Genomic DNA, 25915 nt, shown 5'->3' on the forward strand with positions numbered 1-25915 from the left:
AGATTTCCTTCACAGCCTTGTCCTCCTGGTCCAGCTCCACCTGGATTGTGGGCCGGAAGAACACGTATTTGCTCTCCAGGCTGTTGAGGCTGCAGGACCCCGACAGCCGCTGATCCTCTAGAAGGCAGGGGTGCGAGGAGATGGGGTGAGCAGGGAGGGGACAGAGCCACCGCCCCGGGCCGCACGCCCGGCCAGCCCACGGCTGCCCGAGAGGCAGGGACGGCTCCCACCGAGGCGGCGGGATGGGAGGACTCCGCAGGTGTGAGAGGCACTCGCCTGGGGGCGCTGCTTCTCGGGCCAGGGCCGCGTCTGTGAGGGTTTGGGAAGGAAGCCGGGAGACAACCCCACCTCCCCATCCGCCCCCTCACTCTCTCACACTGCCCTGCGCCCCCGCCGTTCGGCCCACCGTGTGATGGGAGGCTGGGGATGGGCAAGGTGGCCCTGGCAGGCACCCGGGGGTTCCCTTGTCACTCACCTTGGGTGGGCTTTTCCGACATAGAGGCGGAGGGGAAAAAGGTCGGGTGCGGGCGGGGCCGGGGCACAACTTTGGGGAAGTCGGTGTAGCCAGACAGCGTACAGAGCTCGGCGAAGTCGATCTCAAGGACCCCGGTGCACTGGTACTCCTCTGCGGGGCGGGGAGGAGAGAGGCAGGGAAAGACATCCTTACAGCCATTTTTTTAATGTAAGATGCATTGTAAAGACTGACGCTGAAAACACTTGAGAGGAAACAGTGGGAAATCAAGACCTGGGAGAAAGGAGACTAAAGGGCGTGGAATGTAGGCAAGCCGGGCACCTCTTTTCTGTGCGCGCTCCTCCACCCGCCCCATGGGCCAAAGCCTCTTCCATTCCGGCTCTCTGTTCCCGCGGGGGGCGGGGGGCGGGGGGCGGGGGGACACGGGGCTCCACCTCCCCAGTCCAGCCTCCTATGTCCCTTCCTTGCTGGGACTGCCCAGGGTCACACGGAGAAAGAAGCTCCAGGCCTGATGTGAGCCAAGGAAGGAACACGAGTACTTCTCCACTCCCACCACCACCCCTACACATGGACACCACATTCCAGCAGGGGCGGCAGGCTTTTATTTACTTAGCAAACATTTATATAGCACTTACCCCTGTCCCACACTTTTCTAAATGCCTTAGGAATATTGACTCATTCAAGAGTTATATTAATTCAGACAGATGCCCACCACATCCCATCCTGAGGGCTATGCAAACCGGAGCTGTCTGGGTCCCCAGAGATCCCTGCTCTTTCCTGCTCCCCCATGGGCATCCCAGGAAGAAGTGGTTGTTGGAGATGGGAAGGGGTGTCCCTGGCAAATGGGAGAAGCTGGAGGCAGAGGGCTAGCTTCCTGCTGGCTAGGCATCCTGGACCCCCCACAGCAACATCATCCAGGCCCTGGGCAGTAGGGACTGCAGGGGCTGTGCCCAGAGAGCACTCCAGCCACTAACAGGAGGGAGCCTGCCCCGAGGGTGGGGAGGGACAGGGGAGGACAGGTGCTCAGCATGTGTCGGGGCAGGAGGTAGAGAGGTTTAAGCGTTCTTGTGGCAAAGGGATGAGAGACATGTTCCTCATGCGCCCAGCCATCAGGGGGAACACCGACGCCCGAGAAACATCAGCTGAATGGACAAGGCAGAGGGGAGGCAGCCCCGGGAGGCTGGGCTAAGCCCCTTGTACAGCTGATTCCTGCGCACGGGCTTTCCTGGGGCTGTTCCCTCTGCTGGGAGAGCCCCTCAGCCCTTCCCTGCCTCACTCACACCACCTTTCTCTACAACAAAGATTCTCAAACTTTAACATCCATCTGTAAGCCTGTTAAAACACAGTTTCCTGGGCCCCATCCGCAGAGATTCTGCTTCCATAGGCTGGATAGAGTCCATGAATTCACTTTCTAACAAGCTCACAGACGATGCCAAACCTGCCGGTCCAAGGACAGCACCTTGAGCACTGCTGCTGCAGAACAGCACTACCCAACAGAATGTCATGGCAGAATGGAAATGTTCTCTATCTGCACAATGGTAGTGACCTAGTGGACAGTGCAGCTCTCAAGGGGCTTGCTCCTGCTCTCCTCCGCTCCCACACTCCTTCCTCACGCTCCCTAATGACCTTGACTTGAAGCTTCTTGAGAAACAGAAGCCAGCAGATGGCATTTCCTCTAAATCTATAAACTTTCCTACTGTCTGCCGTCATTCTCTACTTCATCTGAGCCCTGCGTCTGACCCTGCCACAGCACACAATGGCGCCTGCTAGAGCCACCATGACTTCCATGTTGCCCTGTCCAGGGTCACTGTGCAGTCACGACCCCTACTCTCTCCTACATCGCTGCCCTAAGGCTGATCAGCCTCTCCTGCCAGCTCCTCCTCCTATACTATCTTGTCTCTCCTTCTGGAAATGCTGTTTCTCCAGCTCTCATAGTTCTCTCCCCCAGCCACAAATACTGACTGACAAGGAGATGGCACCTGACCAGGGCCTGACAATCAGAGCCTTTTTCCCAAGTTGCTTTACCGTGAGTCCAGGGACAGCAAGTTCCTGGCCCTCTCTGATGGCAAAGCTGGTGGATTTGAGTCAAGAAGCCTTGCAATAAACGCTCCTTTGTGGATAATTAGTTTGGGCTGGGCTCTACCAATTGCAACATGAAGAGCCACACTTCTACTTATACTTTTCCCATGGTTTTCTTTTCCCAGAGAATGTAAACTCCATGTGGGCTGGCCTGTGTCCATCTTGTTCTCTCTGTATTGGACCTAGCTGCAGGGCAGGCATCCAAAAAGTAATTGTTGAGTAAATGAATGAGTATCTATAAAACTCAACTCAAAGTCACCCCCTGTAGTCCCCCTGTGTCCTCCCATCACCCCCTGGGCCTTCTTCTCTTATACATCTTATCACATATTATTGTATTTGTCAGCATCCCAAACCACAGTGTGGGTTCTCTAAGATCAAGTTCGATTCAAACATCTGCCAAGCTGAGATTCAGGAACTATGCTGGAAGTAAAACTGTGATTCATGTCCCAAGGTGGAGCACGGAGCTCTGCACACAGTGAGTGCATAACAGATGCTTGTTGAATGAACAAATGAATTTGCAGTTTACAAAGAACTTTCTCACCATCACCTCCATTCTTCCACACCGGTAGGCAGGCAGGACTCACACCTCCACACTACAGAGAAGAAACGTGCCCAAGGCCCCACACCTCCAGTGGCGGGAGGGCAGAGCTGCAGCCTGGAGGCCTAATCCCCCAACCCCGCCGCCAGCGTACCAGGATTTTTGGGCTCCTCCTCGCCCACCGGCGGTAGGACAGCCGCTGGCTTCTCCTTGGCCCCGCGATCCCCCTTTTTGGTCACTGTGCCGGACGACTTCTGGGTCGCGGGACGCGGGGCCCTGGGGGAGGCCCCCGGCGCGCTCGTCTCTCCTGACATGCTGACGCGGTTTTCAGCGCCTCTGGGGACCCTCACGGGGGCGAAGAGGCAGGACGGGACTCTGTGGGGCTCGCCCTAGAGGTGGCCGAATCAGGGGTCGCTATTCCGCGTCCACCGACCCGACCCACCGGCAGTGGCGTCGCCTCCGCGTCCATCTCCATGACAACCGCGCGAGGTGCGCGGGCCCGCTGGAAACAGGCAGCCGCAAAGCACACGCGGGGCCGACAGGGGGTGCGGCAGAGTCAGAGCAGGGCGTAGGTGATCCCCAAGGGCGGAGCCGCGGAGCTAGAGCGGGTGGGAAGGGCGGGGCCAGGGCGGGGCAGGTAGGACTAGGGGAGCCAGAGGCCACAGGGGCAGGTGATCCCTGGAGGGCAAGGTCCTGCGGCCTCTGTGCAAAGGGTCAGGGCCTAGAGCGGCCCGGGACCAAGCGGGGCAGTGGTGGAGGGACTGGAGCAGAGGGGGCGGGGCTAGGGCGAGGCCGGGAGGGAGGGGCGGGGCTTGGGCGAGGCCGAGATGAAGGGATGGGGATAGGGTGAGACCGGGAGGGAGAGGAGGGGCTAGACGAGACCGGGAGGGAGGGGCGGGGCTAGGGCGAGACCAGGATGGAGGGATGGGGCTAGGGCGGGCAAGGAGCCGTCCAAAGTCACCCGCGAAACTGAGCACAGGAAAGCGGGGAGCCGGCCCGGCTTATGAGAGATCGCGGCAGTCAGAGGAATCTAGGAAGGGAAAGTCCGGTTGGGAGCAGATCCACTCCCCTGGGCCCACCCTCTTATTCTGTAAGGAGAGGTCTCCTGGTGGGAAAAGCCCAGAGACCCACCGAGTTGGTGTAGCGTTGGGTTTCTAGTCTCGACCCCATCTATTTAGCCTCCTAGAGGTCTGGGGACTTATTAAATCCGCTAATGAGTTAATGAGGCGGGCCAAGCTTCCTAGAAATCTTGAGTTCAAAGTCTTCAGGTAGTCTAGACCCTGACCGCTGCTGGGCCCCTACTTGAGTATACCGTCTCCTGTCTGCCTTCCTGCCTTCAGCTTCTGCACCCCACTGCCACTCCCAACACCTTCCCGCCTTTGAGCCTTTGTGCTGTTCCCCTGTAGAAATGCCACCCTTGGGGCCGGCAGGTGGTGCAGCGGTTAAGTGCACACATTCTGCTTCTCAGCGGCCCTGGGTTTGCCGGTTCCCATCCGGGTGCCGACACGGCTCCGCTTGGCAAAAGCCATGCTGTGGTAGGCGTCCCACGTATAAAGTAGAGGAAGATGGGCATGGATGTTGGCTCAGGGCCAGTCTTCCTCAGCAAAAAGAAGAGGATTGGCAGTAGTAGCTCAGGGCTAATCTTCCTCAAAAAAAAAAAAAAGCCACCCTTTGGGGAAGGCTTCCACTGATAAAGTCTATTAGTTCTCAGAGCACACAACTTGCCCATCTGAGTACTTGCCAGCACTTACTGCTGGTACTTTTAATTCACTCGGCCACTCAGCTTTTTAGGAACATTTATTGAGTTCTACTATGTGCCAAAGGGAACCAATGTTGAGCATAAACACAGGACTCTTGCCTTCAGGGAACTTACAGTCTGTGGGGGTTGGGGGGTAGTGGCAGAGATTAATCAAAGAATCACATCCAGAAACAACATGTTACAGGGGCGCCTGGCACCCTGAGGCCTTCCGCAGGTATCTGGTGAGTGAACACAGTTGGGATCAGTGCTATGAAAGAGAGGTGCCTCCCTGAGGAGGGGATGTGGAGGATAAGTAGGCCTTAATAGGTGAGTGGAGGAGGAAGAGCATTCCAGATGTGCAAAGTCCCCGTGATAGGAAGAAGCATGGCTAACAGGACCTAGAGGCCAGTGTGACGGGAGTGGAGTAACAGGGAACACAGTTCAAAGTGAGGCTGAAGAGACAGGCCAGGCCAGCCGAGCCTTTAAGGCCTTCGACAGTTTTGACTCTGGCCCAAGAACAATGGAGCACCCATGAAGACTTTCAGGCAGGGGTAACCTGACCAGCTTGTGTTTTGAGCCGTTTGTTGGAAGGGTACCAAGGGAATGCGGGGACGCCAGTTAGGCCATTGCTAGAGTTAACTGGGTTTGGGCTGTCTCTCAACTAATGGTGAGTGCCCTAGGACAGGACCTGTGCCTGGTACTCCTCTGAAATCACTCACATGCACGCGGGCGCGCGCACACCCACCCACACACACACACACACACACACACTCACACACAGGGCCCAGCCTGTGAGTGCACACAAAATGTACCCCATATACATTTTTTTACATCAATCTGAAATCAGAGTTACCCAGCACCATTCAGCCCACCAGTTTATATACACAGGGCCCTGGGACCTTGGGGAGCAGTGTCTTGGGGACAGGGAACACAGACTTCCTGATTACCAGTGTCTCTCCTGATGGAACTTGGGAGCCAGGCTCCCATGCCCTTTCCATTCACTTCCTCTATGAAACATGTTCATGTCTATGGCCTGCCCATCCTCTCCCTGCTCCTGGCAGGGTACAGGGGGCTCTGTCCCCAGCCGTGGGCAGTAAAGAATAGGTGTGCTGGCTTCTGTACACCATCTTGACCCCTCAACGGTCCTGGCGCCGAAGTGGGGGTGATGGAGGATGCCGTACTGGAGGCAAGTCATAGTGTCCAGGGATGTGGCTGTTCTTGGGTGAGTCGTAGTGGCCAGGGGGCAGGCCTGGAGGCAGGGGAGGCTGGGAGCCCACAGAGTCTCGATCTGGAGACAGAGAGGGGACAGGATGAGGGGAAGGTGACTCCTCCCTTTCCCCCTACTCTCCTGCCATCTCCAGCTTCTTCTGCCCAAAGATGGTGCCTGGCTAGAGGCCAGTGTGTGCAGCTCCTCAGCTCCAGTGGGGGAGGCCACCTGGACCTGCCCACCTCACAGGATAGGAGGACACTTTGTCACCTGCCTTGTTCTCCACTTTTCTGGGTACCAACTCCATAACTCAGCCGCTGTACAACCACCATTTCAAATCCTCAGCCCTGAGAGGTAGGCACCACCACTCACAGGCTCTAAGAGGCAATGTGACTTCCCAGACATCATGCCAGGGATGGCACAAGTCTGACCCCAAAGGCCTTGCTCTTGCTGCCATGTGATGCCGCCTCTGTATTCTCTCTCTGCATCCCTTCTCTCTTTCTACCTCCCTTGTCCCCCTTCTCTCTAGTCCCTGCCCCAGCGGAGAAGGAGGGCTCACCATGGGTCAGAGGGCTGGGCTGCTCATAGGTGCCACTGTCTCTTTGTGGCTGGGTGTGTCGCTGCCTCTGGCTGTTTCGGAGCTGAGGAAGCTTCCTGGGGGGGGGATCCTGAGGGAGGGCCTTTCATCTCCACATAGCTGCTCTCCCGGGGGCTCCCTAGCAGGCTGGGCAGGTCCCGGATGGTGGCATAGGGGTTTTCACTGCTCAAGGATGCCATGCTGGCCCCCAGCCCCTCTTCAGAGATGGGCCCTAAGGATAGGGGAAAGAAGTCAAGCTCAGTGGAGGCACTGGCTCCTAAACCCAAGCTCAGCCCCCTCCCTTGCTTCCCGCTGTGCCCACACCTTTACTGTAGAACGGGCCTGGGCCATTGCTGTTGCTGTAGCTACAGCTGTAGCTTCGGTCTAGGCAGCTGCTACCTGAGGAAGAGGAGGCAACGTGCAATCCAACCCCAGGTCCCCTCCCTGGCTCCCGCCTCCTCTGGAACTTGGGCCCAGAACCCCCTTCTGCAGACACACACACTCAGATAGAGCAGCATGCTGGGCTGCACACGTCTACCCTCACCAGAGGCCTTGGCCTCCAGCCTCCTACCCCTGTCCAGAGACCCTGGAGGGGGCTCCCGGCGGTGCTTCCAGTCAGCAGGCAGGGTGGCGTGGTTGTCATGCCCATGGGCTCCACCTGGCCGCTCAGGGGCCTGGAGGCTGGCAAAGAGCTGACCACCTGGAACCTGATAGGGGAGGGGTAGAGTAGGGAGAGAAACATCCAAGGATGGAGCTTTCCAAAGAACCAGGTCTGCACTCCTCCCTCTGCGTCCCTTCCCCCAGCACTGACCTTGTTCGGGGGTGGGGGGTTAGGTGAGCACTGTGACAGGGTGTGATAGCTGGGGTTGGAGTAGTAGTGACTGTAGCTCGGAGGGATATCTGCACGAACAGACACAGGTGCTGCATGACCTGCCAGCTCAGAGACAGGCCCAGGCCCAAGAGAGTTGTTCTGTCCCAGGAGATCAGTAATATGCCTCTCTGGCCTCCCTTCCTCCCTCTAACTCTCCACTTCCCATCTCCTGGGTCCAGGAGGGGACGCAGGAGCCCCCACACCCCACCCACCCTCAGCCTATGAGCCAGCCAGTCATGTGTGTCCCCCACCCCCAGGCCAGCTCACCTGGCATGACGTACTCGGAGCCATCCAGTCGCCCACTGCTGTAGGCCACTGCCAGGTGTTGGTGTTCCTTGCCTTTTTGCCAATGGCGGTAGCCAATGAACAGTGCCACCAGGGCCACCACCAGGGACCCCAGCACTGCAATGCCAATCACTGCCCCCAGCGAGTTATAGGCCACTGGAGAGGTAGGCATTATGGTGAAGGTCTCCTGGCTTCCTACGTGGGATGGGGCGGTTACTCAGGACAGCGTCCTGGCTCTGCTGGAGAGCTTGAGGTGCATGCATGGGAGAGGCCCCCGTAGGGAAGGCAGGGTGGTATGAGGGCTCGAGGTCCTGGTGGACACCCGGGCAGTTATCTGTGTCCTGGTTCCCTGGGGCCTGGAGGAGAACTCACCAATCCTGCAGGGGGCACCACTGTGCCCTGGGGGACAGACACAGGCCCCAGTCTCCGGGTGGCACCTCTCTCCAGAACCACACTGGCATGCTTGGGAGCAGTTGGCACCAAACGTCCCTGGAGAACAGCCTAGGAGAGAGGCAAGGAGGCAGGCGGGGATCAGAGGGGCAAGGAAACTGCAGTCTGCTCCACAAACTAGGGCTCACTTGGGGACAGGGGCATGGAGTTCCTCTTCTGTTGGTACCTTCCAAGCAAAGGTGTCCAGTCCAGCCTGGGGGGCAGAAACAGCTCCCATCCTGGGGGTGGCAGGTCCCACCATGGCGACACTGGCAGGGCTGGGCACAGTTGGCTCCCCAGTGTCCTAGAGGGCATGCTGCAGGAGACAAGGTGTATGTCTGGCAGGGGAGGGCAAGCCCCTCTTGGATGAATTCTCAGCCCCTAGCATCACGAAAATCTTCTGCTCAGCTTTGGTCTCCCCAGGGACACCAAGGCTTTGAATGTTTCTGCACACTGATGACTCACAGATGCTCATGTCCAGCCCCATGTGCCCGGCTGCCTCCTCAGCATCTGCACTTGACTACCCAATAGCCATTTCGAAATAATGTGACCAGGCCCGGAAACCAAAGGCTTCCAAACCACCCAGCATTGCTTAGCTCTGGACTTTTTTTAAACATAAGAAAGAAGTGTCCCTTCTATTTAAGGCATAATTTTTGTGTATCGGAGACACTAGCAAATAATCTAATAGTAGGTGTTACCAAATTCTATGGAAAAACTCTTTGCCAAGATCCCATCCCTCTACCTCGCCTGCCGATGAGCTTATATCCAGCCTGTCTCATAGTGACAGCTTCTCATTTCCCCTTTTCAAAATTTATTTTACTCAGTTTTTTGACTGCTCTTTTCCATGATGTTCTTCATATATTTAAGTGGGAAAGCAGCCATGTATAAATAAATAAAAATAAATTGAAAAAATGCCATAGAAAAAAAAAAAACATATCCAAAGCTGAGCTATGGTTTCCCTCCCACTCCCCACCACGTACAAATACTGCTCTTCCCAGGCTCCCATGCAGAAGGCAGGGATATTTTTCCCTGACCTGTTCCTTGTTGCATGCTCAGCACCTAGAACAGTACCCAGCATGTAGGTGATGCCCAATAAATAAATATTCGTTTATATTGTTTGTATAAGTGACTGATTCGAGGCAGGTCCAGAGGCTTTTATACCCGGGAGCAGGGGGACAGGAGCCTCGGGTCCTCAGCCCACCCTCTCGACATGCACATGTGCTCAGACACACAAGCCACCACGTACGCTGGGAGCAGTCAGGGCCCGTCCAGCCAGCAAGGCAGTAGCAGGTCCCATCCGAGGGGTGGCAGGAGGAGTGGTTCCCACACTTGCAGGGCACACAGCGTTTGCCATAGCGGCCGGGCTGACAGGCTGGGGGAAAGGGGTTTGTGGTGACTGGGGGCAGGAGCCAACCCTCAGTCAGTCCTTGACCCCACTGTCTCCCTCCATCCTTCCCACTGCGGTAATTGGCCCAAAGATTGGAGACAGGGGAGGAGACCAAGAGGGGCAGAGTGGGGGCGCTGGCATCTGACACTGCACCCTACAGCTGGCAGGCGGGGGGAGGGGAGGGAGCCTCACGTCTCTGGCAGGAGGGGCCTCGGAATCCAGGTGCACACACACAATTGCCATTCTCAGGGATGCAGGTGCCCCCATTCTTGCAGGTGCAGGTGTTGCTACAGTTGACCCCCCAGAAGCCCGCAGGGCAGGGCAGGTGGCAGCGGGCTCCTGCGAACGCGGGGGGTAGAGTGAGCCTGACCTTGGCGCCCTCCTTCCACAGGGGTTCTTCTGGACATACGTCTGGTAGTATGCATCCCCCAACTCCCCAGTAGGCCTGCAGCCTGGACACCCAGAATGCTCACCTGTCCAGCCAGCCTGGCACTGGCAGTGCCCATGAACAGGGTCGCAGCCATCAGAGTGGTCACAGTCACAGCGACTGGCACAGCCTTCACCAAACTGCCCCTTCTTGGAGAGGGAGTGGAGGGTAGGGCAGGCCAGTCTATTGGGGGGGTGCTTTGCCCTCCCCTCCCCCAGGCAGGCAGGCTGTTGGGCAATTACCGGGCAGGGGAGCTGGCAGTGAACCCCATGCCATCCAGGGGTGCAGGTACAGGCTCCAGTTTGGGGGCTGCAGGCTGCTTCATGGGCACACTGGCAGCTGGCATTGCAACCAAAACCCCAGGTTCCAGGCAGGCAGGGCACAGAGCAGTTACCACGCTGCCAACCTGGAAGAGGGGCCTTGCACATAGGTATGGGGACCCAGCTCCCCTCCTGAGCAAGCACACAGTGGGCATTCACTGTGCCGAGCTCTGTACTTTGAGCTGCTGGTGGGAGTAGGTTGCTCATGGCTCCATACAAGAGATAAGCATGTAAACTGTTAGGTGTTGCACAGAAGGCTAAGTGACTGCTGGTGACACACCACCACTTCTGGGTCTGGGTCTTGTGTGCCTCTTGTGCAAAATGAAGGGGAGCAGCAGACCCAAATGCTGAGAGAGTCCCCGACAGGTAACTAAATGAGTCATCCAGACCATGTGGAAGGCAAAAGGGAGAAGTGGGGGCTGCAGACTGGAAGGTTGCTAGATACAACAGAGAGCTGGCCAAACGGGGTATCAGAACCCAGCCGAAAGGCTGCCAACAGTGCCACCCCTGGTAGATCTTGGGTGCCCTTCGTGGCATGGCTGTTGTTTGGTTCTGTATGACTGAAAGTGAGATATGTTCACCGAAGAGGTGCCTTCTGGCCTGGGCCTTTAAGGACAAGTAGGAGTTTTGTGGTCGAAGAAAAGCAAAATGGATATTCCAGGAAGGAAGGAGCCTGGCTGCTTTCCCACCCTCCAGCTGTTGCCCAGTGGCTCCGCCCTTACCCTGCAGCCTTTCCCCTTGGACCTTCCTTTCTAACCGCGGCCCCGCCCCCCCCAATCGCCCCTCCCGTAGACCCCACCCCATTACCTTCCTTGCAGACACAAGTGCCGTCGACGGGCGAGCAGGCGATGGCGTTTTCGCAAGAGCAGCGTACGGAGCAGTTGACTCCATACGTGTCCGGGGGACAGAGGCTAGCGCAGTGCGGGCCCTGAATGGGGGTGGGCGGACTAATAAGCAGGGCGGGCCGGCTCTTCGGCCTCTTCCCCCTTCCTCGCGGCGGGGCGCGCCTCACCGTGTAGCCTGGCGCGCACCGGCAGAGGCCGCTGTCGGGCTGGCAGACGCCGCCGTGCAGGCAGAGGCAGTGCTCCTGGCAGCCCGGCCCGTGCGTGTCCTGCGGGCAGCTCTCATTGCAGTGGAGACCCGCCCAGCCCGGCAGGCACGAGCACTCCCCGCTCATCGGGTGGCAGCTGCAGGCGGAGACGGGGGCGCCGCGCGGTCTGAGCCAGGGGGCAAAGGCCGACCTCCCCGACCCCGACGTGGGGTGGGAGTCGGGCATCGCCCAGTGAGGGGTCAGCAGGCAGGCTCGGCGCTGTGCCGAGAGCGCACCGAGGCCCCGCCCCTGAGGCCCCGCCCTTTTCCCTTCCTTGACATCTGTCCCGCCCTTGGATATGCCCTGACGCTTTTCGTGACTCTGGCGGCTTCAGTACCGAAGGGCACTGGCCTCTTAACCCCTTGACCACAGTGTCCCGCGGCCCACCTGAGGCTGTGCTCCGGGTCGCAGGTGCAGGGCACCTGGCAGCTGAGGCCGTAGAGGCCGTCGGGGCAGAGGCGCTCAGCGCAGCGGTCCCCGGTGAAGCCGTGTTCGCAGAGGCACGCGCCGTTGGCCGGGAAGCAGCGGGCGCCCGGGGCGCAGTCACACGTCTCGGCACAGTCCTGCCCGAAGCGGCCCACGGGGCACTCCTCACGGCACCTGGGCGCCTAGCTGAGTGAGCCCGGCCGCGCCCACCTCCTCCTGGCCCGCCCCCGCCACTCCTCCCCTCGCCCTCGCCCACGTCACTCACCGATCCCCCGTGTAGCCGGGAGCGCAGCGACACTGCCCAGTGAATCGGTCGCAGAGGCCGCCATTATGACAGCGACATTCCTGGGAGCAGTTGGGTCCATGGAAGCCCTCCCGGCAGGGCAGAGAGCAGATGGTGCCCTGTGGAGGTGAGAGGTCGCCAGAGCTCTAGGTGCCCAGCCTCCTCCCCATGGCTACAGGATCCCTTGATACCCCCATACCTGGAGCCCTCAAACCTCTCCAGGGCCCACAGAGCCCACCCCACTCATGCACATCCTCGAGGACGCCCTGTTGAGAACCATTCACAGAATTCTCCCCAGACTCCCAGAGTATACCAGAGGCACCCCCTTCATACCATCCAGCCAGGCGGGCAGCTGCAGGAGCGCTGGGAGGCCTGGAAGACACCCCCGTTGTGGCAAGGATGGGTGCTGGGGCAGGAGAAGCCAACAGTGCCCTGGTGACAGGATACCTCACAGCTGCTGGGCAGAGCGGCCATGAGTGGGTAAATGAGGAGCACCTGCCTCCCGCTCTGCCTCCAAGGGCTAACTGACCATGCAGGGGACTCCTCACACCTGCCCTTTGAGCCCCACCCCTCTTCCCTGTTGGGCACTGCTGGAGTCAAAAAGCAAAGGTGTCCAGAACTGGAAATGGCAGGGACACCCAGCTCCACCAGGTAGGGTAGTGAAGAGCCATGGGTGGCAGGTCTGCTCCCCACATGCCCTCCACTCCACCTCCACATTCTCCACCTCCTCATGTGCCCATGCTGTTCCCTCTAGGAGAATGCCTCTGCCTGCCATAATTTTTGTGTCCTGCAGGGCTCAACTCCCAAGCTCCTCCGGGAAGCTGGGCCCTTGCTCTCCACCTGGGTGCCCCCTCTCCCTCCTGTGACTGTCAAGCTCTCCCTTCACCCTGCCTGACAGCAGGGTTCTCTGGGTGCCTGTCTCAGCCCCACTGGACAACATGCTTTCACACACACACTAGCTCATGTTCTCTTCGCAGCAGCCCTTCTAGGTGACAATACTGTTCCCATTTTAAAGACAGGAAACAAGCGTGTGAAGAGTCAACGATTTTCTCACTCGCTCAACTAGTGAGTGGCAGGGCTGGGACTAGGATCTTGGCCTCTCGGCTCCATCCCCACATTTGGGATCCTGTCTGAGTACCCTCGTAACTCCATGTATGCCCATGTGGTCCTGTATCTGTGGCCCCATTATCGTGTTTCCCCCCCCCCCCATTACGCACCTGGGCCCAGTTCTCTCTGGGGGGCAGAAGCAGGCTCCAGTGTGGGGGTCACAGGGTGCCCCGTGGCACTGGCAGCTGAACTGGCAGGCAGGACCATAGCGGCCAGGGGAGCAGGGCTGAAGGCAGTGTGGGGGCTGCAGGCCAGAGGGGCAGGAACATGCCCCACTCTTGGGGTCACAGGAGCTGCTGTTGCCGCAGCTGCAGGGCATGTCACACTGTGGCCCCCACATTCCTGGAGCACATGCTGTGGGATGAGGAGGGTGGAAGGGGGTCAGCAGGGCTCTTGCCCCTTCTAGCCTCCGGTTAGTCCCCGTCTATCTCCCAGCCCCCACACACATGCCCATGCCCAGCTTGGCGCATCCGATGTACCACATCTCCGGAAAGGGCAGCTCGCTGCAATGGGGCTCTGGGGGGTAATTGCCCTGGGGTCCTAAGTACCTTTGCCCTGGTAGGGAGGGTTGCCCAAGGGTCCCGTGTCCCTGAAGCCACCAGCCACTCACCACTGGAGCAGTCATCGCCCCGCCAGTCTTGCACACACTGGCACTGATTGGGTGCCACGCAGCGGCCATGGACACACTCCTGGGCACAGAGCGCTGGGGCAGAGATGGGGGGGCGTGAGAAGATGCTTCCACTCCTGTCCCCACCCACCTTTTGTCCTCTGAAGCCTAATCCCATCTTCCTTCCACACCCAAGACCAGGAGTTCTCCAAGCATGAATTCTGCCTCTGAGATGCAGAAAGACTGAGGGGCAGCAACTCAGGTCAGGACTTAACAAGATCTCAGGATTCTGGGCTTCCCAGCCCTTTCTGTGAAGTTCTCAAAGCACCTTGTTGGGAGAATGGGGAGGGGGGTTCTCTGGAAGATCTACATATGGATGCTGTCCAGGAAGAGGGTAGAAGTCTAGGGGGTGGTCAGGCAGGGCAGGAGTCTCAGGTGACGGGCCGGCACTGAGGGAAGGGGAGAAAGGCAGAGTAGGCTCCAGTCTGGGGGTTTCAGGATGCTGGGGGGCAGGGGGAAGGGGGCAGGAGACTGGACAGCGAAAAGTCAGAGACAGGGAGAGGAAGAGATGGAGATGGACCCAGACACCAAGGCCCCAGACACACAGTGAGAGAGACACAGGCAGCCCAGAGAAGAAAGAGAACTCCGGATAGATGGAGCTTCAAAGACAGAGACTGCTGAGGGTCATGGAGAGAGGGGATGAGAGAACCATGGGATCAGCCAGAGACAGAGGTATGAAGTGGCAGCTGAGAGGGAAATACTCATCAGGACCCAGGGATAAAGCCAGGTGGAGGGAGAGGAGGAGGAGAAAACCCAAGGGGCAGAGGGGTAGCCCTACCCTGGGGGGCAGGGAACAAATAGGAGGGTGGACTAGGCCACTGCATTCCATGGCTCCACCCCGTCCCCTCCCTGGCCCTACCCAGGACTCACGGACACAGGCCCCGCTGCTCTCGTAGAAGCCCCGGCAGCATTGCAGGCGCCTGCGGTGTTCCGTCTTCACCACCTGGCGGTACACAGTCCGGTAGACAACCCTGGGGAAGACCCGGAAGGTGGCTCCAGCTGTCCCTCACTACGGTGTCCCGCACTACTACCCTCACTACAGTGCAGCACTGGGAGAGGCCTGGGGGCATGTCCAATGCTCTGGGCTGGGGGAGCATAGAAAGAGCATCCCCTCCTTGGCCCTTACTTAACCACACACACACACCGTACATGATGCAGGCACGCCCCAAACACACACCCTCCACACAAACCCCCACACCTCGCCTCGAGTGCATGGAGGCCAGATGCTTCCTCTAAACTTGAAATGTCCTGAGGAGAGAATGGGGGAGTGGAGGGCCAGGGGCCAGGCCAAGGCAGCTACTCAGGCAGCCCAGGTGCCCATGGAGGGGGACGGGGCACTCACGTGGGCCGGGGGCAGGTGTGGGGGCTCTCCCAGGGCCGGTCGCAGGGCTCCGAGGGGAGCAGGCTGAAGGGGCGAGTGTGGGACTCCTTGGTGGTGGTGGTATAGCTGCAAGACAGGGGAAGGGCCAGGGGCTCAGGGTGGGGAGAGGCCTGAGGTGGCACAGGGTACCATGGGAAACAGGAACATGAGGTCTTGGCCACAGTGGGGAACCGCCATCCCTACATTTGGGCTTGCTCCCTCAAGCCTAGGATGGACCCCCCATTCTGCTCCATCTCTGAAGTCTGGAGGGATCTTCCCAGAATTGGAATGTTCCTGAGACACCCCTCAACAAAACCCTGTTTTCACCCTATAGGACCAGAGCCTTCCATTTTTCCCTCCGCCTCTGTCCTGCAGCCGCCTCCCACAGCGACCAAGGGAGGGAGATAAAGAAAGGACAAGGTCAGAGCCAGGATGGAGACTGAGACAAGGTCAGAGATGGAGACGGAGTCAGAAGCAGCCCATCGCGGGGAGTAGAGAGAGCAGAAGCAGAGATAGGAAGGAGATGAGGGCTGGAGAGAGGGAGGGAGGCAAGGGAAGGAGCGGGAAGAGGATCCCCAGTAGGGGAAATGGGGGGCTGGGGCTTGGTGCCCTCGACACACGGCAGGGGCCCCTCTCACCTTTCCCAGAAGCTGCAGGTGTTGGGGTCATTGGGGTTGAGGGTTCCAGCCAACCCCAGGCCCAGTGCCAGGAGAAGGGAGTGCAGAGGTGGTGACATTGCAGAGGCCTGTGGCAAGGCCAGGCAGGTGAGGGACACTGCAGTCACAAACCTGGAGAACCCAGTGTCTGCAGAGACCTGAGCAGTGGTGGCAGAAGAGATGAGGCTGCTGCCTCTTGTCCTCTGGCCCCAGGCCCCCTGGGTTCCAGCCCCCGGGTCTCATTCCTGACTAGGTGGTGCACTGCCACGCCTTTGAGCCTCTCTCACACTGTCTCCTCTGCCCAGCCGTCGTCCCTCCATTCCTCACCTTGAGTACTCACCGTTCAAGTACCCAAGTACCCACCCAAGTACCATAGCTCCTCCTCTGCTCTGCTCCCCAACCCCCATTGGCAGACTGCCCCTCATTCCTTCTGCAGCCCCCAGCACCATTCGCCCACATACCACTGTTCTAGAATCCCCAACCCGCAGCCCAGCCCCTACCCAGGGCACTTTGATATTTGTACCAAGGTCTGAAACTGGAGCCACCGAGGGGAAGTTATAAGAGAAGCCGACTTGGGTTCAGTTGGAGGAAAAACTTTCCGGCAGTCAAAGCAGTTCAGTAATGGAATCAGCTACCTCAAGTGGTGAACTCCCCGTCACTGGATGTATGCAGGCAGAGGCCAAAACCACCCTGAGGCAGCTGGGGGCTTCCTGCTATAGGAGGCGGAAGTAGGGCTGGGTCCAGGTGACCTTGAAGGAGGCCCCTCCCAACCACTGGTGTGCTGGTACCCGCTCATACGGACTCATAAGAGCCAACTGTTCACATCTCTTCCCAACTCCTCGTTCAGTAACGTCACATTAGTACCTTGAAATTGGAGATGGGGGATTATTTACACCACAGAAATCAGCAACCACCACAAACCAGCCCCCCAACCCCATCCAAGCCAGTTGTTAAACACTTGCCAGCACACCACTGTACCCAACTCTAGCTGCTGTCACCCAAGGTCCCCAACCTGGCCTCAGACTTCAGGAGAAGCCCCCACCTCCCTCTGACCACCCCAGCAGCCATCTGGAAACGGACTCCTCTCCATCTCTTCCACCCCTGGCCTCGCCCAGTGGGTGGGAAGTGGGTCAGGACCTCAGCTGAGTCTGTTCTCGCTCCTGAGCTCAGGAGGGGCTGAGCTGCCGCCCCCGCGGCGGGTTTCAGATTCTGTGTTCAGCGCTCCTAAGACTACCCTGGCTCCCTGCTCTACGCCTCCTTGAGGCGACCACATCTGCTTATAATTTTTTCCCGGGAAGAGAGAAAGGTCGTGGTTGCTGGCCCCTCACCCCTCCTGAGTATCTCTGGAATGCCTGCTGCCTGGCCCCACCCCATGCCCCCCACCCACACACTCCCAGGGTCCCCACAGCCACTCTCAGCTCCAATCAGGGCAGCGCGCTCGAGAGAGACGCTCCCTAACTTAACCCCATCTCACTGGCTCCGGCCTCCCTCCCAGGAATCCTTCCAGCGGTTAGGGCTGGCCCACCTCTCCTCTCCAGGTTTCCTCCCTCTCAGTGCAAACTTCTGCCCACCGCCCTCCACTTGTGCAGAGCGGCAATGCCTCTCCTCACCCTGGCTGGTTGCCCCATCATGGCTCCCCAGGGCAAATCCCGACCTCTAGTCTTCTTTGTGTTCCTCCCATCCATCCTCAGTCCCCAAGGAACTCACCAGGCTTCTCCGGCATCCTGGGGCCTGAGAAACTCAGGTGAGCCAGGGGCAGGGCAACGTGGCCCTGGGGCGAGCCAGAGAGTGTCCTGGGGGATCCCAGCGCTCAGGATGTGGAGCCTGAAAACAGGAAACAGAGCCCGACTAGAAGGTGTGTATGTAGGGGAGGGCAGCAGGGAGCATGCTCACAGGCTCCGTCCTCCCACCACCCTAAGCTCAGAAGGTCGGATTCGGGCAGCAGGGCCAGAAGGCTCTTTCCAGTGGCTTGTCTCCTGAGCTGAGCACCGTGGCCCACTCTGAGGGGATGAGGGGGAGACTCAGCCTGTCCTTAGGAAGCCAGGCCACAGTCAGGAGGGTCCTTCAGATGATCCCACAGTCTGTCCCACTACGCCACCCCCAGAGCATCCCCAACGCCCCCCCATCCCCCTCCCAAACACAGTTGGCTCCTTCTCCCAGTGTCCCCAAACTATCCCCTCTGCCCCTGCCACCTTCCAGGCCCAGTGCCCACCTCCAGGGCTCGCCCTGTCTGCTCCCAGCTGACCTTCTCCCCACCTCTCCCTTGAGTATGCTTGGCAGCCAGGGCCACGGGCGAGACCCTGCGCCCTCCACACATCTCCCCCTCTTCATCCCTCAGTCGTCTCCACACCCCCCTCTGCCTGGACCCCAGCTGTGGCCCTGGCATGGGGCCCCTGTCCTCGAATTGGAGCCGTCTGTCTGGATCCAAGATCATCACCCTTGTCCCTGGGTAAGCCTCATCTCCAGCCACACAGGGACCCCCAGGCTGCCCCCGGGCCTGGATCCATCCCCAGAGCTGGAGGCCGCAGCAAGGTGGACGAAAGCTGCAGCAGGAAGGACCTGAGTTGAGGCACAGAGAAGGAGGGGTCGTGTAGGTTGGGCTGCCAGCCCAAAGAAAGTCCTTCCTCCCATTCACATAGCGCCCAACAGCAGCCACCTCCTCCCAACCAACTTCTAGAGGAAATGGTTCACCTGCCGGCTTTGAGAGGGACCTGGAGGTGGGCAGGGGAGCATGACGAGGGCTTGACCCCAATCCCAGGGGTGTGACTCTAACAACCAGAGTTCAGCTGGCTGGAAGGATGGGGAGGTTCTGTTTTCCCAGAGGGCCTCAGAGTAGGACTGAGTGCAGAGGAGGCCTCAGCCAGCCAGTGGTGGGGCTGGAAGTGAGACCAGTGGGTGGTCCGCAGGGAGGGGAGAGATGGGATGGAATCCTGGCAGGGAGGGGAAGGGTTTGGCCTGACCAGCCTTAGTCCCTGAGGACGGAACACAGGCCAGACCAGGAGCCCAGAGCCCCAGCCTGGGCCCCGAGCCTGTTCCCAGCAGAGCCTTTGTCCCTGGGGAGCTAGGGACCTAAGGCCTGGGCCCATCCTCCCCCTACACCTCCAGACCCAGCCACCCTGGGCCCCATGTGAATCCAGTGACCCCAGGGGGTTTAAATCAGACCCTACTAGCTCCCCATTCTGCCCCAGGGGCCCACAGTTCACTCACTGAGGGGGACCCCGATCTCCCCCACTGTAGGCTCACTTCTCCCCATACAGATGCCCCTCGGCTTCCCCTACTCAGCGCCCTTCCTCCACTACACCTCTGGTTTGAGGGACCCAGACATCTTCCCTCACAAGTACAATAATGTGACCCCATATATCCTTTACCCTGTTGGGACAGGCAGGGAGGGTGCTGAGAGATTTGCATGGATGATCCCCTTTAAAGCTAAGTCAACCCATTGTGGGAAGTATTATTATTCTTTTACAGATGATGAAACAGGCACAGAGAGGGTAAGTCACCTGCCCAAGGCCACACAGCCAGTAGTATCAGAGCTGGATCCAAACCCAGACTGCTAGCGGAGGCCTCCCAATGGTTCCAGTCTTTCCCAAGCCCAAAAAGGAATCCCAGGGGCTTTGCATCTCTTTTTAACAGCGTCAGTGATGGGGAGGGGGGGAGACTGGCAGGGGGCCGGACAGGAGAAGGGGAAGGGGTGGGGGCTACCACAAGAACATGATCAGAGGCGTGGGAACCCGGGATGTGTTTACAGTTAAGAATGAGCTGACACGTCTCTCCTCTACCTCGAGATGCAAAGCAGCTGGGCTCCTGGCCAGGCCCCCAAGTCCCCAGTCCGGCCTACACGGCCCCCCAGGATCCCGGCCCTCTCCGCCTCCAAGCCCACACAGAGCCCAACCCAGCTCACCCCTGCTCTTCTGCTCAGCCCCATTCCCTCTGGCGGGGAGCCCCCCTACCCACACTGTGCCCCAGCCCCTCGGAGGAGGAGGGAAATGAGTCTGGGGCCTCTGGGAGGGACAGCAGATGATCCTTTCTATAGAAGACAGAGAGCAAGAGTGGGGCTGATGGAAGTGAGACAGCAAGAGGGACTTCCCCACTGGCTCATTCTAGCTTCTCTTCCCTGGGAGGTGAGGTAGCAAAGGACACCCTCTAAGCTCTGCCTCGCCTCCCACCCCCATTCAAGCCTGCGTGTGAATCCCGGCTCTCCATTCCCTCATCTACAAAATGGGGACAATCACGGGACTTCCCTTCGTAGGGTTGTTGTGTGGATTAACAAATGAGTTCACACAGATAAAGTGCTTAGAGCTCTATTAACATTAGCTGTCTCCACGACAGCATCCTCAGTCCCACTCCCCCTGCACCCAGAACGGCCCCATCCCCACTCCCCTTGGCACTGTCATACCCTTTGAGTATTAATTCCAGGAAAAGCTGTTTCTCAGTTTTATTTTTTTCTGAAGAACCCCCAGGATGATCCAGGAATGAGAATGGGGCCTTAGATGCTGACAGAGAGAAAGGAAGTGGGAGTGGGAGGGGGCCAGGCTCCCCCAAGAACCTGATCCCCCAGAACAATGGGCTACCAGCCAGGTACATCATCAAGCCACAGGCGGTTGATGAGGCAGGACGCCCAGATTCTGCTCGCCCCAGCCCTCAGCCTGAGCACCAACTCCAGCTGCTTGCTTGGTTCCACCGCCCCCTCCTCTCTTCTCTGGATCTCTCTGTCTCTCTCTGTCTCTTTCTCTGCTTCTGTCTCTGTCTCTACCCTTCCCATCTTGGAGTCCAAGAGTTCCAGTACTTACAAGTTGTTATTTGCAGGCTATGTGACCTCAGGCACGTCACACGAGCCCTGTGAGCCTCCATTTCCCCATCTGTAGAATGGGAGAATAACCCCCCACATCTCCCAGGGTTCAGTGAGGGTTGGAACTGCTGGTTCCAGGGGCCACCCTGGACAGAGCCTCAGACCAGAGGCTGCTCAGTGGATGTACGTTGATGGAGAAACAGAATCCCCCACATTCTAGGCCTTCTGCCTCTCTCTTTTTGCTTTTTGTCTCATTCTTCATCAGAAACTCTGCTTTCTGCCTTTTTTTTCCTTCCTCCCTCAGCTTCTTGGTCTCTGTCTTTCTGCCTCTCTCCTTCCTTTCCTATATCAAGGCTGCCATGCGCAGTTGTGCAGGATGTTCACTGCACTAGGGAATCCACCTTCAAGTGTGGAGTGGAAGCTGAGCTCCAGCCACGATCCACTCACCAAGCCGTATGTCTTAGCTTAATGCTAAGGCTGCCTTGCCCTCTTCCTCTCTTGTCTTTCAGTCTCTGGGTCTGTTTCTCTGTGTCCTTTCCTAACCTATCTTTGCCCTGGAGACAGGATCATTTAGTCCTCCCCACTCAGCAGTGAGAACCCAGTCTGAAGACTACCCACCCTCCCCACACAGAGGCGGCTCTGCCCCCTACGCCACTCAGTGAACACGTGTACACACTTGCACACGCAAGCACAGAGCCCCTCCTTCATCCAGCCAAGCCAGGCCTTTGGCACGCCAGGCATGTCTGCCGGATGGAGCGACAGGAAGCCTGCGTGTGCGCCAGAGGCTGGGCGGGAAGGGGGCAGGGGTGAGGGGCCGGCCTTGTGTTCTCTGTGGCTCAGGAAACAGAAGCTGGAGGGTCCTCAGCCTGATCTGTTTACTCATCAGGAAATAGGGAAACTGGAGGGCTTCTGATTCACCAAACATCCACCACGTGCCACTTGGAGGTTGGCGCCGGTGCCCTTCCGGCCCTCGCCACCTCCTGCAGGTGCTGGGGAGTGTTATCTGCATTTCACGGGCAAGACCGCGGAGGGTCCCAGGTAAAATGACTTGCCCAAGGGCCGACCGATCCTCAGAGGCCACAGCAGGATTAGAATCTACTTCAAAGAACAAGGCAGTGGGTGGAGGGTAACCCCTGGGGTGACACAGGCCAGGGAGCAGCTCCCTCTCTGTCCCACCCTGTTCATAGCCACTCTGAGATACTCTCAGAAAGCGCAGCTCTGCTCTGGTCACTGCCCCTCTCTAATACAGTACAGGAAAGGACACCCACCAGGTGTCCAGCCTCTGGCCCTGTGCTCTCATCACAGTGGAAGTCCACTGCCCCCACGTGCCTCCCACCACATAGCCACCCCTAGAATGCCCAAGTCCTACCCATCCTTCAAGCTAGCCTCTTCCAGGAAGCCCCCTCAGCGACTTCAGACCTTACCCATCCTCTCTGCCCTTAGGCCCTCCTGCAGGCTCTTAGCACAGTCCCCACAGGGACTCCCCACCCCCTGCACCCCTCCCAGACCTGGGTTGTTCTTCTCCCCCAGTTCTGCCTTGAGGCTGGATCAGTCCACAGAGACCAACACGTCCCCAAATTCCAGCCAGAGGCTTGGCACCGTGTCCCTCCTCTGGGCATATGTGGGACTAACCCAGGCCCTCCAGAAGTTCCCACCCCTGAAGCACCTCAAGTCTGATGGACTAACCCCGTCTTGTGACTGCCAGTTTGTGAGTCTGCCTTCTCCAGCAGGTGGGGTCTTCCTCCAATCTCACTCCTCTCCGAGCCTCCATTGGTGGGCCAGCCGCCCCCCAGAGGATCCCTCACAGCTCCCAGGCCACGGTCATTACGATGTTTTCATGAAGGTGCCTTCCCCACTGGAATGGAGCTCCGTGGGGTCAGGGCACTTCTCTGCTTTCCTCATCCCTGCGTCCCCAGCACAGACCAGCCCCTCCACACACACACCCAGGGGGCCTAGCGCCCAGCAGAAACTGCACATATGTGTGGAGTGGATGCACCGGTCAACCCTGGAATCCGTCCTGACTCCAGGCAGCCTCCACCTTACTTTGTAGGGAATCGGGGAGAGGGAGAGACATCTGGAGGCTGCAGCTGCTCCTCAGCTCACCAGACGGCAAAACTAGGCCCTCCTTCCAGGGCCCTCAAGACATGGCACTGGCGAGACGACTGAAGGTGGGGTCCAGACAGAACTTCCAACATTACAAAGCAAAAGGCGGCCCAGAACTGCCCTCCTGACCTTGGGCAGGAATTCCTCAGGGCTGGCCTCCAAGTTCCTACGGGATGAGTCCACGGTAGTACAAGGCGCTGAGTCACCTGGAGAGGAGGGGGTGTGTCCACACAGCCTCCAGTCCAGGGACAACACCCCCTCACTGGCCATCCCCACACCTCCTCCTCCTAAATGGAGAGACTAGGCCCAGGATGCCCCCATGTTGGGTGGGAGGGAGAGGCAGGAGAGGGAACCCAGGAGGCCTCATGCCCCAGGACCCACCCATATGCTCGTTCTCTCTGGAAACTTCCATCGTGCCACATGCCCACAGGCGTGTGCTGTAATACCAATTATCACCCCTGTTAAATGTAGACTCCGGGCTGGATCCTTTCTGTTAATTCTCTCAGCAATCCTACAAAGTAGGTGCTATTATGTCTCCCATTATGCAGATGAAGAATTATCCCAGAGAGGTTAAGTAATTTGCCCCAGGTCACATAGCCACCAAGCTGAGCAGGGATTCGGACCAGTGCTCTCCCCCTAGGGTTTCTCTTTGGTCTTCTGACTCTCCATCTCTCCTGTCTCCACCTTCTTCTTGTTCTTTCTCTAGGTCCCTGCTCTATTTTTTCTGTCTGCCCATTTTTCCCTCTGGGCCTTATCGTTTCCAGGAGCCTCTGTGCCTCAGCCTGTGTTTTCGTGTCTGCCGGCGTCTGTCTGTTTTGATATTCATGTCTCTATATCTCTGTCTGTCTTTCTCCTTCCTTGTCTTCTCGTCCTCCTCCTGCTGGCTTCTCCCAGACAGGTTATGTGCCAGGAGTGGAGCCAACACCCCCCCACCCCGCCAGAGCCCCACACGCACCTGGGGGCCTCTTTCTCAAGGTTTCCAAGGCTAGTCAGAGGAGAGACCAGGGAGCACAGCAGTGGAGGCCCTGCCTGGCCTCGCCCCCCACCCCCCACCCCACCCCTGCAGCGTGGGGTTGTGGGGGAGGCAGACAGCAGCCCAGAGACCTCTATCTCTATCCAGGTTTCCGATTGGTGGATGGGGCTGCCTGAAGAGAGAGTTTCCTCTCCTGGGAAAGTCTGATAGAGAATGGCGGGGGGAGTGGAAAAACAGATGCCAACCCTCGGCTTCACCTCCCAGTGAAGAGAGGAAGACAGAGAAGCAAGCCTGGCCGGCCAGCCCAGTTCCTAGGCAGCAGGGAGGGTAGCCCCAACTGCAGTGGCAAGTATGATGGGTAGACACTGGGAGACCTCAGAAGTGGAAGAAGCAGCAGCAGGGGACAGATGACAGGAGGCAGGAGAGCTGCCCTCACAGCCTGGCTCACATGTGCACACACACAGGTACTCTATCAGATTGGGTTGGGGTGGGGTTCAGAGAGCAGCTCCCTGCCCCCCTAGGCCCAGCTTAGGCTGGGGTTAGGAGCTGACCCCTTGCCCAATCCTGCCTGGAGCCGAGGTCTAGCTGAGCCTGGGAACCTCGGGCCAGCACAAGCTGTTCCCATCCCCGGGGACTGGGGTCACAGCCCAGCCCCGGGAGAGGCCACTCACCAAAGGCCAGAATAGGAGAGCCGAGAATCCAGTACTGGAGGCTGGAGATGGGGTGCGGGTGAGGGATGCCTTGCTGGGGCTTGGTCTTCTGGAGCCTAACCACCCCCCCCACCAGACCTCCCCCCAACTAGCCCTGCCATTAGCACCGCCCCAGATCACCCAGCCAGCTTTCTGAGGATCCAGATGCCTGAGACCTTTGCCAACTCCCCAGTCCTCATAACTGGCAAAGGGGCCTGCAAACCTGGGTCCCTTCTCCACGCCTTCCTCCAACATTTCTCCTGGTGGGGAGCCAGGCAATGCCATAAAAAACACTGCCCAGGCACTGTACTCAGTAGGAGACAGGTTTCTGCTCATCTCAACCTCACAACCACCCTACCAGGTAGCCACTCTATTTTATTCTTCCCCTTTTAAAAATGAGAAACTGAACCACAGAGGTTAAGTCTCTTGACAAAGGTCCCACAGCTAAGTGAGGGGTAGGGTTGAGATTCGAACTTAAGCAGCCTTGACTCCAATGTGGGTGCTCTTAACGCTCGCTTTAGCCAAGTAGAGGACCTGGTACCCTCTCTCCCTGAGCCCTGAGACGGGGCAAGCCGGGCGGAGGCTGCCCCTGGACTCAACGGTGCTACAGGGGCTGGGAAGCAGCTTCACCTGCATGTCATTTACATGTGGTTTCATCATGGATGGCAACCCTCAATTCCCTTCGGACCCTCTCCACTGCCAGCATCCCTTCACGTCTCTCTTTGTGGGTCTCTCTTGTTCCCCACTTCCCGCCCAGGGGGCTCGGACTCCAGTTCAGAGGGGACCTCAGAGTCTGCACGCCCTTTCCCTGGGGCAGGGTGGTCGCGGGCCGGGGGCGCGCAGTCACTCACCTGCCTCGGGACCCTATCTCTCGGTTGGCCTGGGTTGGGGGGTCGACCCGGAGGACAGGGCGGAGGTCCCCGCGGTGAGCCCCAGCCCGACTGCGGGAGCGGCGGGGAGACGAACGCTGTGGATCGCAGGGCGGGGAGGGGCGCGGAGGGGCGGGGGGCAGGAAGGGGGTGGGGACTCGGGCCCTCGCCAAGGCAGGAAGTTTTGACAAGGAAACCGGGAGCCGGGGGAGGGGAGATGCAGAGCGCCCGGGAGGGAAACTGCTGCGAGGGGGATCAGCGAGGCTGAGCGGCGGGGCCGACCTTCGGCGGCCTGGACCGGGAACAGGGAGGGGGCGAGGAGGGGAGAAGAGCAGGGCCCCGGCCCCAGTCCCTCCTCGGCTCTCTACCAGCTCTGCAGCCTTGGGGTGTTTCCCCTTTCCTGCCTCAGCTTTCCTGTCTGCAAAGTGGGGCTGTGGAGGGGACGCAATGAGATGGTCTGCGTCGGGCACCTGCCCAGTGCGGCCCCACGACCGTGATCAGATTAAAGACCCAACGCGGCGACCGAGCGGCGCATCCCAGTCTGGGAGAGGCGGGCCAGGAACGGCCTTGTCT

General features: G+C 58.9%; 2 protein-coding genes across 2 annotated transcripts in view; both read right to left on the reverse strand.

Annotated features, from left to right (window-relative positions):
- LRRC71 (leucine rich repeat containing 71) overlaps positions 1-4514 on the reverse strand; it is a 12030-nt gene extending 7516 nt beyond the window's left edge. Inside the window, exons 1-3 of the mRNA XM_046681921.1 lie at positions 3244-4514; positions 476-625; positions 1-117 (exon numbers count right to left, since the gene is read on the reverse strand). The exon at positions 1-117 is cut by the window's left edge and continues 3 nt beyond it. Of these exons, the coding sequence (XP_046537877.1) occupies positions 1-117; positions 476-625; positions 3244-3403 (427 nt within the window). The 5' untranslated portion in view covers positions 3404-4514. The remainder of the gene's footprint in view (positions 118-475; positions 626-3243) is intronic.
- A 354-nt stretch (positions 4515-4868) lies between these two features.
- On the reverse strand, positions 4869-25438 carry PEAR1 (platelet endothelial aggregation receptor 1). Its single transcript, XM_046683408.1, is given in 26 exon segments — positions 4869-6115; positions 6594-6696; positions 6698-6843; positions 6936-7010; positions 7183-7318; positions 7423-7511; positions 7750-7962; positions 8140-8268; positions 8384-8512; positions 9443-9568; positions 9776-9922; positions 10057-10159; positions 10253-10416; positions 11138-11258; positions 11343-11517; positions 11808-12020; positions 12112-12248; positions 12463-12583; positions 13347-13590; positions 13847-13939; positions 14774-14874; positions 15246-15350; positions 15902-16077; positions 16555-16783; positions 17627-17743; positions 25325-25438. Coding segments are annotated over 23 exon segments (3120 nt in total). The 5' UTR covers positions 16000-16077; positions 16555-16783; positions 17627-17743; positions 25325-25438; the 3' UTR covers positions 4869-5963.
- Positions 25439-25915: the final 477 nt, after the last annotated feature.

Source organism: Equus quagga, chromosome 13 (genome assembly GCF_021613505.1).
Source record: "Equus quagga isolate Etosha38 chromosome 13, UCLA_HA_Equagga_1.0, whole genome shotgun sequence".
Taxonomy (NCBI): domain Eukaryota; kingdom Metazoa; phylum Chordata; class Mammalia; order Perissodactyla; family Equidae; genus Equus; species Equus quagga.